Source organism: Schistocerca americana, chromosome 6, assembly GCF_021461395.2.
Source record: "Schistocerca americana isolate TAMUIC-IGC-003095 chromosome 6, iqSchAmer2.1, whole genome shotgun sequence".
Classification (NCBI taxonomy): Eukaryota; Metazoa; Arthropoda; class Insecta; order Orthoptera; family Acrididae; genus Schistocerca; species Schistocerca americana.
Window position 1 is genome coordinate 406,512,377 of NC_060124.1, and position 24,547 is coordinate 406,536,923.

Genomic DNA, 24,547 nt, shown 5'->3' on the forward strand with positions numbered 1-24,547 from the left:
GGAACACACATGTACAAAATTTTAAGTTCCCCTGCCAAATAGTTTCAGAATTATCGTCGTTATCAGGAGAAAGAAAACTGGCGTTCTACGGATCAGAGTGTGGAATGTCTGATCTCTTAATCGGGCAGGTAGGTTAGGAAATTTAAAAAGGGAAATGGATAGGTTGAAGTTAGATATAGTGGGAATTAGTGAAGTTCGGTGGCAGGAGGAACAAGACTTTTGGTCAGGTGAATGCAGGGTTATAAATACAAAATCAAATAGGGGTAATGCAGGAGTAGGTTTAATAATGAATAAAAAAATAGGAGTGCAGGTAAGCTGTTACCAACATCATAGTGAACGCATTATTGTGACCAAGATATACACAAAGCCCATGCCTACTACAGTAGTACAAGTTTATATGCCAACTAGCTCTGCAAATGATGAAGAAATTGATGAAATGTATGATGAGATAAAAGAAATTATTCAGGTAGTGAAGGGGGATGAAAATTTAATAGTTATGGGTGACTGGAATTCGAGAGTAGGAAAAGGGAGAGAAGGAAACATAGTGGGTGAATATGGATTGGGGGAGAGAAATGAAAGAGGAAGCCGTCTGGTAGAATTTTGCACAGAGCATAACTTAATCATAGCTAACACATATAAATCATAAAAGAAGGTTGTATACACGGAAGAATCCTGGAGATACTAGAAGGTATCAGATAGATTATATAATGGTAAGACAGAGATTTAGGAACCAGGTTTTAAATTGTAAGACATTTCCAGGGGCAGATGTGGACTCTGACCACAATCTATTGGTTATGAACTGTAGATTAAAACTGAAGAAACTGCAAAAAGGTGGGAATTTAAGGATATGGGACCTGGATAAACTGACTAAACCAGAGCTTGTAGAGAGTTTCAGGGAGAGCATAAGTGAACAATTGACAGGAATGGGGAAAAAAATACAGTTGAAGAAGAATGGGTAGCTCTGAGGGATGAAGTGGTGAAGGCAGCAGAGGATCAAGTAGGTAAAAAGACGAGGGCTAGTAGAAATCCTTGGGTAACAGAAGAAATATTGAATTTAATTGGTGAAAGGAGAAAATATAAAAATGCAGTAAATGAAACAGGCAAAAAGGAATACAAACGTCTCAAAAATATCGACAGGAAGTGCAAAATGGCTAAGCAGGGATGGCTAGAGGACAAATGTAAGGATGTAGAGGCTTATCTCTCTAGGGGTAAGATAGATACTGCCTACAGGAAAATTAGAGACCTTGGGGAAAAGAGAGCCACTTGTATGAATATGAAGAGCTCAGATGGACACCCAGTTATAAGCAAAGAAGGGAAAGCAGAAAGGTGGAAGGAGTATATAGAGGGTCTATACAAGGGCGATGTACTTGAGGACAATATTATGGAAATGGAAGAGGATGTAGATGAAGATGAAATGGGAAATATGATACTGTGTCTAGAGTTTGACAGAGCACTGAACGACCTGAGTCGAAACAAGGCCCTGGGAGTAGACAACATTCCATTAGAGCTACTGACAGCCTTGGGAGAACCAGTCATGACAAAACTCTACCATCTGGTGAGCAAGATGAATGAGACAGGCGAAATACCCTCAGACTTCAAGAAGAATATAATTATTCCAATCCCAAAGAAAGCAGGTGTTGACAGCTGTGAAAATTACCGAACTATCAGTTTAATAAGTCACAGCTGCAAAATACTAACGCGAATTATTTACAGACGAATGGAAAAACTGGTAGAAGCCGACCTCGGCGAAGATCAGTTTGAATTCCACAGAAATGTTGGAACACGTCAGGCAATACTGACCGTATGACTTACATTAGAAAATAGATTAGGGAAAGGCAAACCTACATTTCTAGCATTTGTAGACTTAGAGAAAGCTTTTGACAATGTTGACTGGAATACTCTTTCAAATTCTAAAGGTGGCAAGGGTAAAATACAGGGAGTGAAAGGCTATTTACAATTTGTGCAGAAACCAGATGACAGTTATAAAAGCCGAGGGACGTGAAAGGGAAGCAGCGGTTGGGAAGGGATTGAGACAGGGTTGTAGCCTGTCCCCGATGTTATTCAATCTGTATATTGAGCAAGCAGTAAAGGAAACAAAAGAAAAATTCGGAGTAGGTATTAAAGTCCATGGAGAATAAATAAAAACGTTGAGGCTCGCCGATGACATTGTAATTCTGTCAGAGACAGCAAAGGACTTCGAAGAGCAGTTGAACGGAATGGACAGTGTCTTGATAGGAGGATGTAAGATGAACATCAACAAAAGCAAAATGAGGATAATGCAATGTAGTCAAATTAGGTCGGGTGATGCTGAGGGAATTAGATTAGGAAATGAGACACTTAAAGTAATAGATCAGTTTTGCTATTTGGGGAGCAAAATAACTGATGATGGTCGAAGTAGAGAGGGTATAAAATGTAGACTGGCAATGGCAAGGAAAGCGTTTCTGAAGAGAAATTTGTTAACATCGAGTATAGATTTAAGTGTCAGGAATTCGTTTCTGAAAGTATTTGTATGGAATGTAGCCATGTATGGAAGTGAAACATGGACGATAAATAGTTCGGACAAGAAGAGAATAGAAGCTTTCGAAATGTGGTGCTACAGAAGAATGCTAAAGATGAGAGGGGTAGATCACATAACTAATGAGGAGGTATTGAATAGAATTGGGGAGAAGAGGAGTTTGTGGCACAACTTGACAAGAAGAAGGGATCGGTTGGTAGGACATGTTCTGAGGCATCAAGGGATCACAAATTTAGCATTGAAGGGCAGCGTGGAGGGTAAAAATCGTGGATGGAGACCAAGAGATGAATACATTAAGCAGATTCAGAAGGATGTAGGTTGCAGTGAGTACTGGGAGATGAAGAAGCTTGCACAGGATAGAGTAGCATGGAGAGCTGCATCAAACCAGTCTCAGGACTGAAGACAACAACAACAACAACAACAACAACAACAACAACTGGCAACTATCTTCAGACCCAACTTCAGGTCTTAATAACTTTGGTACTATTCCACACAATCCAGTGAAATTTTTACAACCCAGTAACAACCACTTAGAGAACACACTCTATGAATCAAAACACCAACAACAAATTTTTGAGGGAAAATAAAAAAAATCCAAAATGTGATTAAAAAAATGAAATACGTTAAAAGGTACATATTGTAGGTGCTCTGTATGCCAAATATAATTCACTCAAAAAGGGTATAATTTTTTTTTTTCTGGTTAACTTAATGTGGCCTAAACACACACAGAACTCATCTTGCTCGTATCAGTCACACAAACAGAGTTACATGTACACAAAAATACAAAAATTTGAAAAATTACTGGAAAAATATGATCTTCTAAGTGTGGTAGCACAAAAGGGACAAGTGATATACAAGCCAAAATTCAAACACTTCATAAGTAGACCATAATATAATACGTGGCAAAATTTCAACTTGTTACTGCAAGGCATTTGTGTACTATAAAAGTTGACAGAGATGTATTTGGTTACATTTCTTTTAACACGCTTTAGCAAGTAATAGTGATGATGCAGACAGCTTGTTTCAGATAAAGCTGCAGCACTTGTTGGGAACCATTAGGCAACAAAGCTAAACAATGGTAGATTTCAGGGACAGAATGAGTCATTGTTAGGCAGGAACAACAATGGAAACAAGCAACAGTTACAGGTTACTCATGTTTTTTTAAGATTCTAGTTCAGACTTGTCAGTACTGTTGTGGAAAGTCAGTATGGAGGCAGAAGAGTATACTAGTGGTGCTTTTGTTCAAACAAGTTGCAGTGTCGGTAGAGCACAAGCATCTGAATGTCATAAAACAACATATGGAACAAAATGTGGCATTCACTTTGTACAGTATGATCTGGATGAATCGGACAAAGATTTGTTGCTTTGGAGATCCGGGATACACCCTGTGGGCACAAGAAGTAAAGTTCCAGGCAACTTTAGTGTTTATCATAATATGAAAGTGTTTCTGGATAAGTATTCTTTCTTACAAAGAAGTTGTTTTGATTCATTTCGGATTCATAAGAAGACAGTGAAGTGTAGCCTCAGAGAAATTGACATAAAATCAATATTGAAAGTGAATCAGTGCATGGGACTTAACATGAAACCAGGACAAAAGTTATGTTCCAGGTGTGTTACACTGCTAAAAAAATGAAGAATATTCTGATAATTTACATGACAGTGACGAAGAGTATCAGCCACCTACAACCACAGCAGATGAGCAATTAAATACTTAAGTGACTGCTCTTGGTTTGTCTCCCATGAAGACACACAAAGTTGGGAAGAGAGACAGGTAGAAGAAAACTACAAGAAGCTCAAATGGAATTAAAACACAAAATGGCTGACACATTAATGATGGAAGAGGAAGAACTATCTGCTCCAAAGGAACAGAAATCATGCCAGAAATGCTCTGATTTGGACAAAATTATGCATGATTTTAAAGAAAAATGTGCCATATCCACACGCCAGAAAAAAGTAGCTATTCTTACCCTTGTACCTTCCAGCTGGTCTATTGACTACACTGCAGAGGAATTCAGTGTTTCTACATGTATGGTAAAGCAAGCTAGGAAAATAAAAGCAACCAAGGAGTGCTTTCACAACTTCAGAAAGCTCAGGGTAAGCAATTGAGCTCAGAATTAAAGGTGCTAGTGTCAGAGTTTTATGAAAATGACTGCAGCTGAATAATGCTTGGAAAGAAAGATCATTTAACGGTGAAAATGTGAAATGTACATGTACAGATGCAAAAAAGACTGTTGCTATGCAACATATCAGAAATATATGTAGAATTCAAGGAAAAGTATCCCAATACCAAAGTAGGTTTATCATCTTTTTTCAATCTTCGGCCAAAATGGGTTGTGCCTGTAAGTGCAAGGGGCACACACAATGTTTGTGTATGACAGACCCATCAAAATGCTAAGCTGATATTTGCTGCTATAAAGGATTCTGCCTGGATTACAAAGGTGCAAGGAAGCTGCTAGTGTGTGACATCAGTTCCTACCAGTGCATTATACACAGGTGTGAAAAGTGTCCTGGTAAGGCAAATCTTGAACACATGAATAACAAACTGTATGGTGAACTCCTTATGGATGACGAACTAGTTTCTTATAAACAATGGACACACATGGATCGCACAAGTCTTGAAACAAAGTGAAGTACAGTGGAAGATTTTGTTGAAATGTGTTGTCAAAAAAAAAAAAAAAAACGAACAAACTGACCACACACAGCAACAGCACAAACGGCTTATCTCCAGTGTATTAAGGATAATTTGAAAGAAGATGAAATTATAGTAACTTTTCTGAAAATTATGTATTTATAGTTCAAGATGTCATCCAAGGATATCATTGGGACAACAGTCAAGCAACTCTCCAGCCATTTGCGATTTACTATAGAGGTGAATCAGGTGATGTGTCTGTCATGAACCTTTGCATTTTTAGTGACTGTTTAATTCAAGATGCCATTGCAGTTCATGCCCACATTCGCACTGTCATGGCTTATGTGAAAAACAAGCTGCCTCACATACATTTTGCAAAATACTTCAGTGATAGGGCAGTTAGTACAAAAACTGTAAAAATCTCAAAAATTTATGCATACGTTACCATGATTTTCAGATTCATGCAGAATGGAATTTTTTCGCAACAAGTCATGGTAAAAATGTATGTGATGGTATTGGTGCTACCATTAAGCGCATGGCATCACGAGCTAGTCTGCAGCACCCTACAGAAGGTCACAGTCTAACACCTCTTCAATTATTTACCTGGGTACAGAAAAATATCTCTGGCGTACAGTCATTCTATGTTTCGAAAGATGAGGTGAAATCAGTCAGTTGCTAAAAAGCAGACTAGAACACGTTAAAACTGTTGCAGGCACAAGGGGCCATCATCACTTCTCTCCAGCAGACTCTGACAGTGTGCAGATGAGCAGACTGTCCAGTTATAACTATAGGTTCATGCACAATGTGTGTCTTCACAGTATGTCTGACTCAGGACTCACAAGCAAAAGCAGCAACATACAACTAGGTTGCTATGTTATTGCTGTTTATGATGATGACAAATGGTACTGAGGATGTGTTGCAGAGTGCTACGAAGCAGAAGGTGATGTATTTGTGAACTTCAAGGCACCAGCAGGACCAGCAAGATCATTTCATTGGCCATGTTTGGCAGACAGGTGTTGGATTCCTTTTGAACGTATTCTTATGACGGTTCCAGTTCCTACCACAGTGTCAGGAAGACAGTACAGTTTGCCACTCAATGTACAGAGTACAGTAGCTAAAGTGTGGGAGAACTTCTGTTCGAAGCACAATCGACTGGTTTTGAGCAGTTAAGGTGCAGTAAACATTAATGATAGGTTGTGTTAATCTGTCTTGCTTAGTGATTAAACGGTTGTGGGAGAGGATAAGAAGAGGCAGAACAGTTTACAATATGTTTTTACAAAATTGTGTTGTGGAACAATGGCCATATCACCAAATACATCTGTCAACTTCTATTGTACACAAATGTCCTGCAATAACATGCTGAAATTTTGAGATGATATATCATTATGGTCTACTTATGCAGTGTGTGAAATTTGGCTTGGATACCACTTATCCCTTTTGTGCTACCACTCTTCGAAAATCCATGTTTTTCCAGGTAATTTTTCAAATTTTCATATTTTCGTGTGCTTGTAACTCAGTTTTTTTGACTGATATGGGCATGATGAGTTCTGTGTGCGTTTAGGTCACATTAAGCTTACCACAAAAATTTATACCCTTTTTTAGCTAATTATATTTGGCATAGATGGCACCTACATAATGTACCTTTTAACGTATTACATTTTTTAATCACATTTTGGAATTTTTTATTTTCCCTCAGAAATATGTTGGTGTTTTGATCCATGGAGTGTGTTCTCTAAACGGATGTTACTGGGTTGTAAAAAATTCACTGGACTGTGTGTAATAGTTCCAAAGTTATTAAGACCTGAAGTTGGGTCTGAAGATAGATTGCCAGATGTGGGTTGCAATTTCCGGGTCACGCCACCTTCTTTCACGAGTCATACTTCTGGAACTAATTGGTAGGGGAAACTAATACTTTGTACACGAGTGTTCCACACATGGTAGGATTAGTGTACTGAATTTCAGTCAAATCTGAGACTATGAGCTGGAGCCCCTGGTTGAACTGACAAGGAATGACCCTACATATTTTTAAAAAAGTGGAAATGTGGTAAAATATAAGCTGTACTATCCAGCATTATATCACAGTGATCAGTGTGTGATCACAAGCATAAATGAGAATGGTGTATCATGGCAGTAAATGCCACAAAACTTGGTAACTTCTGTTGTGTACAAAAAACATGAGGAGATGGTGACTTCTGCACAATAACAGCAGTTTCAAACATGCACACAAACTTCTGTAGTAGAAGTAGAAACTTTTTAAAGAAGCTGTAGGTTGAGATGAGAAAGTAATTGTGAGAAAAATGGATGATCATGATAATAGTAAGTACACAGGTAAATGTGCAAAAATTCACACAGCATTTTGATAAATGCCTCAAAGTATATTGTATCCTGTACCTACAATTAATTACATTTTCATATTTGCAATTCATTCTTTACTGGTTTTTAGAGTTTTTAAAAATCTACTTCAGGTCCTCGCACTACAATTATTGACAAGTCAGCTTTTTAGTACTACTACTACTGCTGCTGCTGATACTTCTTCTCTCTCTCTCTCTCTCTCTCTCTCTCTCTCTCTCTCTCTCTCTGCACACATTATGACCAGTGAACAGATGCAAGACACAGCCATTAGAGAATGACATGGCACAGGGTTTCCTATAATTCTTTCAAACTATTGACATTGTTGAATATATGACAAGTAGAAAGTGAAGATATGTCTAAGCGTAGTAATTGTATAAGACACATGTACCACAGAATAACTTTTAATATGATGAAAAACATTTGTAAACTGACTTCTGTAGAGTGTCCTGTTTCGCTATGGTCAATCCTGAATCCTGTGGAGTGACCTGTTTCGCTGTGGTCAATCCTGAATCCAGAACTGTTTGAAAGCAAGAGAGGGAGGGGAGGTTTGGAACCCTATTTAGTTCTTCACAAACAATTTTTAAATTTAGTGTAATGCGGATCTCTGTGCGTGCCTAATGGTTGAACATACCTCACCATTTTCAGCAGTGTTAACGGCTCTGCCTGAATGTCTTCCTGTATTTCTTGGGCATAGCTAACCATGGTTATTTATTTCTAGTCAAGTGTTCTGTGTGACTGCTTGGATAACAAGAGATCTTGTTTCCCCCTGTGGGCCCGGGGGTTACAATAGGCCCAAGGTATTCCTGCATGTCGTATGAGGCAACTAAAAGGAGTTTCACATGTTTCAGCCTTTGTGATGGTCCCCTGTAGGGTTTGACCTCCATTCTTCAAAATTTTCCCAAAGGGCGAGCCAATTGGGGAAGGGCACCTTACAAGGTGCATCGTGTCCATTGTGCATTGAGATCTTTACCCCACTTTCTTGTTGTTGCATTGCTGTCTGCCCATTATCCATCTCTTGGCCGGGGACACCTACCTGGGTGCATTTTCCACCATGCACTATGCAGTGTCGATTTTTGTGTCGACGATAACCATGGACTTCTTTGCACCTGATATCCAGCACGGTAGCCAGTCCGTTGTGGTGGGGCCGCCATGTACCCTGTTGGTTGTAGCCCCCTGATCCCACAGGGATCGCTCTGCTGATGCCTGTGCCATTAACTCCGCACATATGCCAAGGGGTATATGCCCATCCCCCTGGTTCATCGGGACTCCAAGCAATGGCCATACTGCCAGGTGGCCTTCGCTGTGGCTGGGTGGTGTCTGGAGAGGGCCCCTGGTCGGAGTGGGTGGCATCAGGGCGGATGACACACAATGAAGCGTAGTCCATTATCTCTTGCTGGTGGTGAAACACCAGCAGTCTCTAAGTGATCACAAGATCAATTCAACACACAGATGTACGACCCCAAATCATTCTCCTCCCTGGCCACACCAATGGAGTAACGTCAGGCTAAGGATGGCAGCGGATCTTGTATGTTAGAGAGCTGATGGGGAATCTTTCATGGCGATGAAGCCTCAGTTTTTTGTTGAGCATCTAGAGAACAAGTTTGGGGAGGTGGAGGTCTTGTCCAAAGTTAGATCTGGGCCAGTCTTGATCAAAACAGCATCCTCTGCCCAGTTGCGGGAGTTGCTTGCGACAAGCTGGGGGATGTTCCTGTAACCATCAGAGCTTAAATATGGTCCAGGGTATCATATTTCACTGTCCAACGATGAGCTGCGCACCAATTTAGAGCGGCGAGGTGTACATTTCATCCGGCGTGTCCACTGGGGTCCGAAGGATAATCAGGTTGCCACTGGTGCCTTCATCTTGGCCTTTCAGAGTGATACATTGCCCGAGAAGGTCAAGGTGATGGTCTATCGGTGTGATGTAAAGCCCTTTATCCCTCCCCTGATGCGGTGCTTTAAGTGTTTGAAGTTTGGCCATATGTCTTCCCGCTGTACTTCCAGTGTCATATGCTGAGATTGCGGACACCCATCACATCCCGATACTCCATGTGCCCTGCCTCCCATCTGTGTCAGCTGCGGAGAGCGCAATTCGCCTTGCTTGCCTGACTGCAGGATTCTCCAGAAAGAAAGGAAAATAATGGAGTAAGAGACCCTGGGCAGACTGACCTACACTAAGGCTAAGAGAAAGTTTGAACGCCTGCATCCTGTGCGCATGACATCGTCTTACACTGCCACTGCAACAGTTCTGGCACCATCAGCTCTGCCAACCCAGGTCACCTCTCAGAGGTGGAAGACTACACCTGCCCCCATGATGGAGGGGGGCATTTCCCTCTCTGTTGCTCTTGCACCACCTACTTCAGGAGCAACCCCCCCTTCTCCCAACCATCAGGGACGTCAGTCCCCACTTCTAAGCTGGAGAAGCGTAAGTCTTCTTTGGCTTCTCTCGCTAGGAAGGCGTCCCTTGCGTAGCTCCCTTCCCAGGTTTCTTCTAGTGGGAAAGACGACAACCGCCAGTGGCTGAAAAGCCCAAAAGCAGCTGGTCGTATGGCTTCATGCTCATCCTCAGTCCCGAAGACTGAGCCAGTGATGTCCTCCCAGCCAGGAAAGTCCAAGAAGCAGTGAGAGAAATCCAGAAAGAAAACCCCTAAGACCAAGGAAGTTGCGGTGACACCCACACCACCGCTACCTACAAGCTCTGCGACTGAGGATGGGGTGGAGATTTTGGCGCCAGACCCTCAATGGATATAGACTGCTCAGGCAATAAATAGGTGGCAGCAGGTGACTCTGAGGCGTAAACTGCCTCATTGAATGTTCCATGCCTTCCCAGTCTCACAGTGTCATCCTCCAATGGAATTGCGGCGGTTTTTTCCACTGTCCGGCTGAGCTATGGCAACTGTTAAGCTTTACACCTGCCATCTGCATTGCCCTCCAGGAAACCTGGTTCCCAGCAATGTGGACCCCTGCCCTCTGTGGCTATAAGGGATATTACAGGAACCGTAGTGACTATAATTGAGTGTCAGGTGGAGTTTGCGTTTGTGTCCTAAACTCGGTCTGTAGTGAACATGTGCCTCTTAAAACCCCTCTTGAAACTGTGGCTGTCAGAATAAGGATGACACAGGAAATAAATGTCTGCAATGTATATCTCCCTCCAGATGGTGCAGTACCCCTGAATGTATTAGGTGCACTTATTGGTCAACTCCCTAAACCTTTCCTACTTCTGGGAGATTTTAATGCCCATAACCCCTTGTGGGGTGGTACCATGCGTACTGACCGAGGCAGAGATGTCGAAATTTTACGTCTCAATTTGACATCTGCCTCTTAAATACTGGGGCCGCCACACATTCCAGTGTGGCTCGTGGTAGTTACTTGGCCATTGATTTATCATTTTACAGCCCAGGACTTCTCCCACCTATCCACTGGAGAGCACATGACAACCTGTGTTGTAGTGACCACTTCCCCATCTTCCTGTCACTGCCCCAGCACCAAGCACACGGACACCTGCCCAGATGGGGTTTAAACAAGGCGGAATGGGGAACTTCCACCTCTGCTGTCACCGCTGAATCTCCCCCACATGGTAACATTGATGTGATGGTTGAACAGGTGACTAGCACAATTGTTTCTGCGGCAGAAAACGTGTTCTCTGCTCTTTAGGGTGCACGAGGCATAAGCCAGTCCCTTGGTGGTTGCCGGAAGTCGCTGAAACAATTACGGAGTGTCGACGAGCTCTACAGTGGCATAAGCAGCACCCTTCCCTGGAGCACCTCATAGCCTTTAAATGGCACCGTGCCCGTGTTCGCTACCTTATCAAAAAATGGAAGGAGGAGTGTTGGGAGAGGTAAGTCTCCACCATTGGGTGCCATACGTCACATTCCCAAGTCTGGGCAAAGATCACACGTTTTTTTCGGTACCAGGCCCCAACAGCTGTCCCCAGTGTTACCCTAAATAGCGAGTTATGTACTGACACAAACACGATTGACCAGTACTTTGCTCGAGCCACTGCGTCGGAGAATTACCCCCCACCCCCCCGCCCCCACCCCCACCCCCTCGCCTTTCACACCCTCAAACGGCAGCTGGAAGGGAACGTCCTTACACCATTCACTACACGTTGCAGTGAATCCTATAACGCCCCATTTACAGAGTGGGAGCTCCTCAGTGCCCTTGCACATTGCCTCGACACAGCTCCTGGGCCTGATCGCCTCCACACCCAGATGATTAAACAATTCTTCCAATCCATATGTGGCATACAGCAAACCAGTGCTTAACAGTATTAGTTAAAAACAGTCTTGGTTGCAATTTCAGTTTTATTTTTCAACTACGCGTTTCGCCATATTTATGCATCATCGGGTTGATCTTAATTTGGTATTTCTTATAACAATCCTTTTGACAGTGTAGCCAATGAGCATCATCGAATACATCAGGCCAACATCACCTTCGTTAAACTTGGTAAAAACTTTTCTAGATGGACGCGAGTGACTCAAAGATCCGCATAACGTGTTCCCGTTCACAGGAACGAGTAACAGTATAAGATGGGCTCTAGCCCACAGCTTTCAGGTTTCAGCCGCAAACTCGTGTGTCATACATTTCTGGATCCACTCACTGTAGTGGAGACATATCAATTCCTAGGACTGGTTTTCGACACTCGATTGACTTGGCTCCCTCAGCTTTGTCAGCTGAAGCACAAGTGCTGGCACCACTTCAATGCCCTCCATTGCCCGAGCAACACCCAGTTGGGGGTGTAGATTGCTGTACGCTGCTGCAGCTCTACAGAGCCCTTGTCCGATCCCGAATTGACTATGGGAGTGTGGTTTATGGTTCGGCAGTGCCTTCAGCATTGCATTTACTCGACCCTGTGCACCACTGTGGGGTTTCATTAGCGACAGGAGCTTTTAGGACAAGTGCGGTGACCAGCGTACTGGTGGAGGCTGGTGTCCCTCCACTGCAGATCAGATGAGCCCAACTGCTCGCCAGTTACGCAGCACACATTCATAGTTCCCCTGAGCATCTGAATTACCATCTCCTTTACTCACCCGCGGCAGTCCGTCTCCTGCATCGGTGGCCCAGATCAGGGCTAACGATTCCGGTTCGCATGCGGTCCCTTCTCTCCGAACTGGAGACCTTCCCTTTACCACCTCTACTTGCGGACCATTCACGTATGCCTCTATGGTGTATGCCTCGGCTGCAGCTTCGTCTGGACCTTTTGCAAGACCCTAAGGACTCCGTTAACCCCACTGCTCTCCGCTGTCACTTCCTCTTGATCCTTGGTGTGTTCCGGGGCTCCGAAGAGGTTTACACCGACAGCTCAATTGCTGATTGTCACGAAGGCTTCGCATATGTTCATGGACGACATATTGAGCAGCACTCCTCGCCAGTTGGCCGCAGTGTTTTCACTGCAGAGCTGGCGGCCATATCTCGTGCTCTTGAGTACATCCGTTCATGCTCTGGCGAGTCATTTCTCCTGTGTGCTGACTCATTGAGCAGCCTACAAGCTATCGACCAGTGCTACCCTCGCCACCCTCTGGTATTGTCCATTCAGAAGTCCATCTATGCCCTGGAACATTCCCACCATTCTGTGGTGTTTGTGTGGACCCCAGGATACATTGGAATGCCCGACAACGATTTTGCTGACAGGCTGGCCGGACAGGCAACGCAGAAACAGCTTCTGGAGTTAGGCATCTCCGAAGCTGACCTGTGTTCTATCTTACACCGCAGGGTTTCCTGGCTTCGGGAGACGGAATGGCATAGCAGCATGTACAACAAACTGTGTGTCATTAAGGAGACTACGAATGTGTGGAAGTCTTCCATGCAGGTCTCTCGCAGGGAATCAGTTGTCCTCTGCCAGCTCTGCATTGGCCATACGTGGCTAACGCATCATTACCTACTCCGTCGCAGGACCCAACTCAGTGTCGCTGCGGCTTCCAAATGACAGTCGTCCACGTCTTGCTGGACTGCCCACTTTTAGCCACTCTGCGGCAGACTTTTAACTTTCCCAGCACCCTGCCTTTGGTGTTGGGCGACAGTGCCTCCACAACAACTTCAGTTTTACATTTTATCCGTGAGAGTGTGGGTTTTATACTTCTATGTAGGTTTTAGCGCATGTCCTTTGCCCTATGTGTCGTCCACCCTAGTGCCTTTAGAGTGGAGGTTTTAATGTGTTGCAGAGTGGCTGGCTTTCCCTTTTTATTCTCGTGGTTGGTCAGCCACTGTAATGTGCTTTCATGTTTTACTCTTTGTTTCTAGTGTTTGTTGTTTCCTTGTCCTCGTTTGTTCCTTTTAGTGTTCATTGCCTTCCCATTGTTCTTGTGGCTTTTCCTTTCTTTCTGTTTTGTGTTATATGTTTCGTCCGTGTATTCTCAAACTTGTGGCAGTGTTTTATTAGGAACAAGGGACCGATGACCTCGTAGTTTGGTCCCTTCTCCCGCATTTAAACCAACCAACCAACCAACCAGATTTTGTTTCAATAATTTCATAAAGCATGTGCTCCACTTACAGGTATAAGCTCTCTCCACTTTTTACATCAAAATGAAACATTTCAGTTCTGTGTGCCATGTGCCAATCCTCTACAGGCTATTAGTTGCGCTTCCCTTACTTTTCCATCCAGTAGTTTACATTATTGTTATACATATTGCATAAATCATAAATAATGCGTGAAACATACCCTAAGAGTATTAAAAGTGAAAGAAGTCATATGTCATCTTAAGTTGTTGCATGTTAGGATTGGACCTTTCACTGAAATGTTTTAGGTTTGGCTGTTTCTAAAAGCCGCCCTACTAATCTTGATACTGAACTATGTCGGTTTTTAATGTTATACTTACGATACTTTGTTAGGCAGTATTATGTGCAGTGTATGTAAGTGTAATGAAAGTGATCAGAGGTATTATGTATGTGTTGGTCTACTCGGATATAATCCAGAAGACCATTCAGGGCATGGTCTTTGTAATATCTACACATTGTAGTAAAATACTGATGACCAGAAGTGGATGATAGCGTTGGGAAAGGGAAATAGCTCCTTGAACATTGTGTTGAATGTAGTTTCATGACAAAATGGAGTTGCCATGAATGGAACCCTTATTATACCAGGGCAAAACTATCTTCACAAGATTCACAGTTTGCAGACTTGACATTTTCACTTAAGTTTGTCTGTAATAGTCTTTTGAAATAATGGAGGTACAATACTAAGAGGTAGGATGACAGCTTCTGTAGACCATTTGAAAGGATATTTAAATGATAAAATAGAAGCTTTTGAAATGTGATTCTACAGAAGAATGCTGAAGATTAGATGGGTAGATATCATAACTAATGAGGTGGTACTGCATAGAATTGAGGAGCAGAGAACTTTGTGCTACAGCTTGACTAAAATAAGAGATTGTTTAGTAGGACACATTCTGAGGCATCGAGGGATCACCATTTTAGTACTGGAGGGAAGTGTCGGGTTTAAAAATCATAGAGGGAGATAGACATGAATACAGCCAGAGAGGTGTAGGTTGCAATAATTACTCGGAGATGATGCTTGCGCAGGCTAGAGTAGCATGAAGAACTGCGTCAAACCAGTCTTTGGACTGAAGACCACAACAGCAACTACTAGTATAGGTGGGGAGAGGGGAAATTCTTATGAACTTTCTCTCTTAAATAACCAGACAGGATATTCAGTTAACATTGTCATCCACTGTGTTCCCTGTTTATGACTTCTTGCAATTTACTTATAATCTACAAAACAATTTGTTTCATATAATGTCAATTATTTTTTCAAAACAGGTGAAAAAAAATCCATAAAGTGTGTGTGCGTGCGTGCGTGCGTGCGTGTCATGGCCTGCAGAAGTTGAAAACATACTGGGTTAGCCTTGCGATATTTCATGGTGCCATGTGAGAAACATTTTTCAGTGACTTAACGTACTTTCTAGTCAAACTTACAAAAACTGATTTATGGTATTACCAATAGTGTAAACAAAGGGGGTCCCTCTGTAGTAGCTCAGTTTTGGAAAATTTGGTAGGAATACACACATCAGGAGTGGCATTTTGTGTGAAATAAAGTTTGTAGATTCATGGACTAATTTCTTAAAGGATAGAACCAGTAGTCCTCTTCATGTCCATGCCGCCGTAATCATCTGGTAAGTGTGTACACAGTAAAAAAATCAAGATTTCAAAAACTTGTGTATTACATTGGTTTATTTCTGTCAATTTATACCAAGCTGTGATAAAATTGCTGTGTATTACTGGAGGTGCACAGGTATTTTAATAGTATGTATGTGTACCAAGGGCATAGCTAGCTTCGTTGCATCACATTGAAGTTAATTGTTATTAAATGGCTTTTTGAAATCTCAACCGATTTCTTAGTGAAGTGTGTTGCTGAGTTAAATATTTAGAATTTTGTTAGTCCGTCTTTGCTCTCAATACAATCTCTAAAAGGCAGTGTGTCGACTGACTGACTCACTCACTCACTCACTCACTCACTCATCCACTCACTCGTCATCTCCCAGCCCAAATCAGTCAGAAATAAAAAACACATTTCAGCCTTTTTAAAAAAAATACAACCAATAAGGGTTTAAAATAGTGGGTGAAATTAAAGAACTTGTAAAGTATTTTTAAAGCTACATCTATGAAAATTGGTATTTGACTTCTTGATCAGAAATTTAAAAAATTGGTCTTTTCTGTTTTTGGAAATTCAATCCCCAAAGGGGTGTGAAATATGGGATGAAAATTTTTAAGAAAATATATTGTTATATAAAAAAGCTAAATCCATGAAAATTGGTATTTCACTTCTCGAATTGATAAAAAGAAATGTGTGTGGGGAGAAGAAATATTCTGTGGAAATACCACCACAGGAACGCAAAAGGCATGATCAACAGAAACCTCAGACTCCAGCTGCCAGAATCGGTTTTTGTTCAGAAGTACGTACAGAAAAGACCATGTCTTAGAACCAGTTGGCTTGAAAAGCTCAGAAGTTTTTACAATTTATGAACTAAATCAAAGAAAGCTATTAGTCGCCACAACAAATTGACTGTCAGAATTGCATAGAAAAAGAAATTGCACATTAATTTCATGATTTTTAGTAGGCCTAATATATGTTTATAAAATTATTTTTGATTTAATTATTACACAAACATGAGCAAAGCAGTGGGCATTGAGCTAGTTGATAATATACTTTTAGTTTACATTTTCAATGGACCTTCAGACTCTACTAAATTTAACTTTTCCCCCACTTTCCAGATCCCGTTCACACAGCCGAAGCCGTGACCGTGATGGAGAAAGGATTGCTGGATATAGACGTTCAAGGTCAAGATCACGAGGCCGTGATAGAGATCGTGACAGGGACCGTAGGAAGAAGGGAGGTGACCGCGGTCGGTCTGACAAGGATCGAGAGGGCCGTTCTGGTCGTTACTAAGTGTAGTCTTAAGTGTCGTGCATTTCCAATGTGAATATTAGGTTCATAAAGACTTTGTGTATGTTCATCTAGTGCACTGAGTATGTTAAGTAAGTTTTAATAAAATAAGTGAGAACCTGATTCATCTGAGCTCCTGGCATGAACAATAATTTAGGTTACAATGTATAATTGTGTTATAAATGGATGACAGATCTTTAGGTAGTAAAGAGAGTTGATTTTGAAGCAAAATACACTAATGTAATTCTCATATGTTTAGAGCACAATCAGCTTTTAACTTCTAAAAATATTTTCCATTGTGGATTGTTAAACAGCCACAATAAATCACACGATGGTAATATTTTGTCACAAAAAGATTTTCTACGATGGCTCGGCACAAATTTAAGTTAGTAATTGTTGGATTTGGTGGACAAAAACGGTTGTGTGGAAAATCCGTATTAAGGCATCACATACTGTGACAATTACCTAAAATCTGCAAATGAACACCAACAAAAACAAAATTAGCGTGAAAACGCATTGAAAGTTTTACTTTGCCGCAGATTTTCAAAGTGAAAGATGACATTCTGTTTGTGTTTGGTATAGCTGTCTTAATTATTTACACGAATAACAATGATATTTTGTTAGCTGCTTCACTGGCTGCCGTCCCAATATTGTAGTTTCGTGTATAGATGGCACTGGACAGATGTTAGTGTAATTCAACCAGTTTTAGTATCTGCTTCCTGCATTCTGGTATACATATTTAACATCTCACCCATACAAAGCAGAAGCCCATATAAATTTTTGTTTGTTGGAAGAAAGTGGTAAATGCAGTGAAAGTAGTGTACTCATAAGTATAAATGCAGAATAATTTATTATAAGAAAATAAATGTTACAAACATGGTAACTGCAACATAATGTGTGACTGTTGTGCAGATTAGTGACGGAAACTGAGACAGCTTAGCTAATGAACTTAATATCCACATATGCAGCATGAAGGTTGAGCTTTAGTCACTTACCAGATGATCAGTATCAGCTTGTAATGACCATCATGTTCTGATCTTTAATCAGAAGACTGGTTTGATGAGAGTTAATCCTGTACAGTTACAACAACATACATAGTCCTGAAACTGGTTTTGGCATTGTCATCTTGGTCTCCTTTAACAAAAATTTTCCTGCACATTACCATTTATTACTAAATTTTAATTGTTCTTGATGCTTCATGATGTCCTGTCGGCTTACTTGTTCTTTTAGTCAAGTTAGTATCTCCTCCCAAGTTTCTCATTTAACTTCATATTTCTTTGATAGCAAAACAAAAACTATACTCGTTTTCTTTATACTGTCACATCTACGTTACATTTCTGTTGAGAACTACTCTACAGCTAGACATTCTAGTGTTTGACGTTTTTAAGTGACTGTTTATTCTAGTATAGCAATGAAATGTCAGCTGTTTTTAAGTGACTGTTTATTCTAGTATAGCAATGAAATGTCAGCTGTTTTTAAAGTAAAACAATCAAAAATGTCAGCATGTACTCTTTGCAAAAGTTTGAGATGTTGACAGATTTGTCTTCAGAAAAAGATTTCTTGGTATTGACAGTCAGCATTTTATACCCTCTTTACTTCAGGCATCAGCAGTTAGTTGCCTAAATAGCAAAACTGTACTACTTTTGCTGTCTCGCTTGACATTGTCTGGTGTAAGTCTACTACATTGTATTACCCTTATCTTACTTTAGTTTATTTTAATCTTATAACCTCTTATAGACACAATACAGTTCATTCAGCTGGTCCTCCTTGTCCTTGCAATCGCTAAAAGAATTAAAAAATTGTCAGAAAACTATAGTTTTTATTTCTCCACCCTGAATTTTAATTCATTTCCCAAACTTCCTTTGGATTTTCTTTGTGTCTTGTACAGATTGAATAACATGGGGATGAACTAAAACCTGTCCCATTCCATCTTGACTTCAGCCTGTCTTGCATGTGCTTAGACTCCTTACAACGGCAGTACATTTACTGGACATGTTGTAAATATGCCTCTGCTACCTATATTTTATTGCTGGTAAATTGAAAGTGTGCTTCAATCAACATTGTCAAGAGCTTTTCACCAGCTCTACAGACACACATGAGTCTGCATTGGCTCAGATGTTCCTAAAATTCTCTGGAAACCAAATCGATCATGGCTGAGGTCAGTTTCCACCAGTGTTTGTTCAATAGATAACTCTTGTTAGTATGTTGCAACGTAGTGCACCTGTCTCATGTCCTGAATTCCAGATGGGAAAGTTTCGTTACGTTGGCTCCCCAATGATCTTAATAATTATGAGGGAATGTTGTCTGCTGCAGGCACTTTATGTAAACTGAAGTGCTACAGTTTTGCCTTACTATTTGCCTTACTGAGAGTACCTACTTCATGCAGAGATTTATCACCCTGATGCTGTTCATAATATTGTTTACCTGTAATATATTCTTAAGATCACTTTTCCACCGATTCTTGATGCATCGGTACTATATGCAGTACAACTAATTGTACTGTGGGACTTCATTTCCAACTGCAGCGGGAAGAGGGCTGTAACAAAGAGCTCTCTAGCAACTAGCTACGTAATCATATAGCCATTTTTTAAAGAACTCTTGTGTATTTGTTTTGTGGACTGGCAAGACAGCCAATCCACTAGGACGGGAGGCCGAAGGGCACACGTTTAAGCTCACGCAGGATGGCGTGAGGTCTGGAACAGGACAAGGTCTTTATAGTAGCAAAAATAGTACGTAGCTTCTGGAATACTTCACTTTAATCCATAATTGGTGAACATCGATCTGACGGTACATGCATCACAAGATAAATAGCAATTGATAATGGCACCTTGCTAGGTCGTAGCAAATGACGTAGCTGAAGGCTATGCCAACTATCGTCTCGGCAAATGAGAGCGTAATTTGTCAGTGAACCATCGCTAGCAAAGTCGGCTGTACAACTGGGGCAAGTGCTAGGACGTCTCTCTAGACCTGCCGTGTGGCGGCGCTCGGTCTGCAATCACTGACAGTGGCGACACGCGAGTCCGACGTATACTAACGGACCGCGGCCGATTTAAAGGCCACCACCTAGCAAGTGTGGTGTCTGGTGGTGACACCACATTTGTTTCTCGTAAACCATATCAACATTGTATGAACAGATCTCACATTTGCAATATACTTGTAGCCAGTGAAGACATAAGACACTGAATGACTGATAGTAAGTAAGAGATCACATAGTAGAGTTTCATATATTTGGAGGTTAGACCATTGTTATCAGGACCCTTCTTCTCTGGAGTTCACAGCATCCCCAAAGTGCAGCTGCAAAGTATAAACTACTTCTCCATTGCAAGTAGACAGTCACTCATCACAGCTTTGGATGCACTTTGCTCATATTTCGCCCTTCATATTTGCATATAAATTCCAAAAATCCACAGACAGTGGGGCATTCTTCTCTTTGGTATGGTAGAGAGAAGTGATGTCACAATATTAAATGCACCACCACTGCATTGTCCCCCCCCCCCCTCCCCCCCCCAAACTAAGATGAAATATGTCGTATAAAATAACTTGTGTAACTAACTACAGTATCTGATTGCTTTGACTGTGTAACAAATAATTAGTCTCGTAGGGCCAAAGCGTTTCATGCAAAATACATACGTTCAGGTGTTTTACATCAGTCATTCTGAATTAATGATTTGTCAAGGATGAGTTTTAATGTCTATATTTCCATTAAGGATGATTGTTATAAAATGTTTGTGGTTTAGAGCTGCTACCTCCTTTTCATATCTTTTTCTCTCGACAATGCACATATCACTGAATATTTATTTAAGCATAGGGATAATTTCATGTGAAATCACCCAGTGGCTGTTGCCCTTATGTCACTGATTTTTATGAAAATTTGGTGTAAGAGTGTATATAATGCATTACGGTATTTTCTGGAATTTTTTAACTAAAATTGTAACTAGGAGACCATTTTGAAATGTGGGCTCCTTCGACCAACCGGCATTGAGAAATGAAGTGCCTTGTAAGTTTGTAACCACTATAACTTTTTTATTTATGAATCATTTTTGTTCAATTTGGTGTCATTGGAAAGTAAAAGAATGGGGCTATAATATAATATATAATATAAAAATTATTAAAGTGCTGTGTTGAAGCAACAAATGTTTGAAAATTTGCAAATTCAGGATTTTTTCCAGCAGAATCACAAGTTTCACCATCTGAATTTTTGTTTAAAGTAATTCCTACTGCCAAACTTTTCAATAATGCTGTAATAATTAATTGCTTCAAATAGCTAATCAACAATACATGAAATGAACAGTAAAAAATTCAGTCTAGCAGCAACACTCACATGCAACACAGGCTGTGTGTGTTAGGTTTAGTGTGTCTGTGCACTTTATATATCTGAAGGACTTTTTTGTTGTGCTTATTACATAAGCAGCCATTCTGTCTCTGCATAATGAGAATATTAGGGATCACTTAATAAAGTGGTCATTAACTCTTTGTCATTTCCCCCTTACAGATTCTTCAGAGTACATTCTTGACTAATTAGAGAACAAGAAAAAGTTTCTAACCATCCAGTTCTTTTCTGGCAACATACACAGTTGTCTAAAAATCACAATGGAAAACAAATGTTCTTTAGGTTTTGTGTCAGCAGTTGTGTGCCAGAAGAAAAGTAGTAGCAGTGAAGAGCTTGATTTAATAGATATGTCAAGCCTGAATCAAGCTGGTATTGAATTATTGATTTATTGAAGCTAAGAAGCACCAGTGAAAATTTTGTGTGTGTTTGTTGTTCTCACAAAAGGCTCTATTTGGGAACATTTGAAGACAAAGAATTTGCTGTGACCCTTTCAAGAAGCCTGGTAAAAAGACTGCTAAGAAATCTTTGAAACCTATTTCTTTAACCATTGCATTGGACTTATCCCACATACCAAGCTGTGCATAACATGCCGTAAGGACATTTTATCTCCTATGGGGGATAATTCCAGGGATGGATTAATGTGAAGTTGAAGATCAAAGATATACACCAGATCCATCTACAGCTCTTCAAAAACTTAATGAAAGTTGTGAATTACTTGAAATTTCACCATTTAAGGTTACCAAGAGAGCACAAAACAGGCGTACAGAATACATTCGATCCAAGTCTCGTTACTTAGCTTTAAAATTCCAGCAAAACAGAAGTGCTACATGTTCCAGTGAAAAATGTCTGAAGAAACTGGCAGTGCTGAATGTACAGACTAATATTTTAATGCAAAAACTTAGAGAAATTCAGCAAAAGTTTTGTTAAAGAAAAACTACAAATACTTACATTAGCACCGGCTTCATGGAGTAAAGAAAAAATCCAAATGTTTAACACTACCGAATACGTGGTAAAGAAATTGTGAGGGTATTGCTAAAAGATGATGATATTTTGTCCAAAGGGAGTTATAAAGTGGGAAACAGAATAGGTAAGGATGTGGAAAAATGTCTAGAATTTTTACTGTGAAGATGATATAAGTCGCATTTCTGCTAATGAAGACTGTCTGTCCCTTCAGAAAATGGCAAAAGAGTGTACAAAACAAAAAACTAATTTTACATAATCTGAAAGATGTATACTTAGCTTTCAGATAAAAATACCCTGAAGATAAAATTGGTTTTACTAAATTTTGTGAACTTAGGCCAAAAGAATGTGTTACTGCAAACAGTCATGGAATGCACGATGTATGAGTATGCACGTATCACCAAAACGTAAAACCGTTAATCCATCCTGCACATGTGAAAGAACCCTACACTGAACTTCTACACAAACTTGTGTGCAATGTGGAAAATGAGAAGTGCATGCTGCATCGCTGTTCTCAGTGTCCTGACAAATATGAACTGAGCAATTTTTTAATGGAGCTGGAGTCCTTACAAGACTGTAAAAATGTTGTATTCAAACAATGGATCCAAACTGATCGACGTACGCTGGAGACATTAATGAAGACAACCGATGAATTTGTTGGGTATCTCATGCAAAAACTTCAAAACTTAACACATCATCATTATGTATCAAAATCTCAAAGTTATTACTTCAAATCTGAGTCACTACCCTCCCCGATACTACACGCATCATCATAGTGGATTTTACAGAGAACTATACGTGTTTGCTTTAGGATGCTGCACAAGGTTTTCGCTGGCAGAACATTCAAGTCACCCTTCATCCAAACACATTCTAGGTTTTCCAGAAAACTGCTGTCACTTATGTATTGGAATAATTACCACACATACAGCATGTTATGTACTTCAGTGATGGCAGTTCTGCACAATATAAAAACTTAAGATCTTTTTAAATTTGTGCCATCACAAGCAAGATCATGTAGTAACTGCAGAATGGATTTTTTTGCCACTAGCCATGGCAAAAATGCATGTGATGGAGTTGGTGGTACTATTTTAAGTCCAAAAGATCTGTTTACATTTGCCAAAAACTCATGTTCTAGTAATAGAAACCTTTTATGTTACAACAGAGGAGATAACAAAGTTCACAAAAATGTTACAAAAACGATGTTAGACTGGTTCTGCCTTTCCTGGGACAAGTGAATCATTTTTTCAAACCACTGAATGAAAACAAGTTACTGGTAGTGTGTTTCATCATCTACTAAATTCATTCCAGTTCCTCTTTGAATTCAAAACACTGCTGCTAACAAAATTAAAGAGGAAACATTTGTAGCAACTATCTACGATAACCAGTAGTGGCTTGGAAAAATTCTAGAGATAAGTGAGGAACACAGAGATGTAAAAGTCAAGTTCATGAATCCAAGTGGCCCTTCCTCAAGTTATTCATGACCACTTCACACTGGTGTATGCTGGACACCTTAGGAAAACATTTTAATGACCTTGCTTGCTCCTAGTGCGAGCACACGTACTGGTCATTTATATACTTTTGAATCAGACAGAATATTGTCCATTGAAAACTTGTTTGAAAGAATGAATGCTTTTTAGAATTTTATGAATGTTTTTTTTATGAGAACTTATAATCATTTGTGACCACTAGGTAAGTCACAAAACGAAATGTATATTATTATTATTTATGTTCTTTCTGTTTTAAATGATTAAACAGAGCAAACACCCTTCCGATTTTTTTGTATGTTGAAATGTATGACAAAAGGAATTGTTAGAGACAAAATTTAAAATGGTGAAACTTGTGATTTTGATGAAAAATCAATGAAGTTTGTATCAAAAATTTTTGAAAAATGACTAATTACAGATTGGCATATTTATGTGCCCAGTTGCAGCATTTTTATAGTTTAGTGGTGTAGTTGGTCCTTTTATCTTTCTAATGACACCAGATTGAATAAAAAACTTTCAACCTGCCTTTCGTACTGACACCAGATGGAGAAAATGCCAGACATTTCAAAATGGCCCCCTGACTACAGTTTTGATCTAAAAAATCTGAAAAAAAATTATTTTATCACTTTCTATTTATGTACTTACTTACACCAAATTTTCACAAATATCTGTGACATGATGGCAGCAAGATTTCTTTATTTTGGGTGATTTGAAATCAAATGAGCCATAGGCCTGATATTCCAGTCTATCTTAATGTCCATGTTTTCAAGTCTTAGATATGTAATCATTCAACAGGTACAGGAAATGTCGTATTAAAAAAAATCAATAATGACCAGGTAAGTCTGTATGTTTTAGACAGAAATTAATTTAACTTATATTCAATTCTGTTTCACATCCTCTG

The 24,547-nt window shown here is 40.2% G+C and overlaps 1 protein-coding gene across 2 annotated transcripts in view; it reads left to right on the forward strand.

The window, feature by feature from the left end:
- LOC124619640 (splicing factor U2af 38 kDa subunit) overlaps nucleotides 1-16,995 on the forward strand; it is a 42,038-nt gene extending 25,043 nt beyond the window's left edge. For both annotated transcript variants that reach the window (XM_047146161.1, XM_047146160.1), the window contains exon 8: nucleotides 16,701-16,995. In XM_047146161.1, coding sequence (XP_047002117.1) covers nucleotides 16,701-16,875 — 175 coding nt within the window. In that variant the 3' untranslated portion in view covers nucleotides 16,876-16,995. The remainder of the gene's footprint in view (nucleotides 1-16,700) is intronic.
- Nucleotides 16,996-24,547: the final 7,552 nt, after the last annotated feature.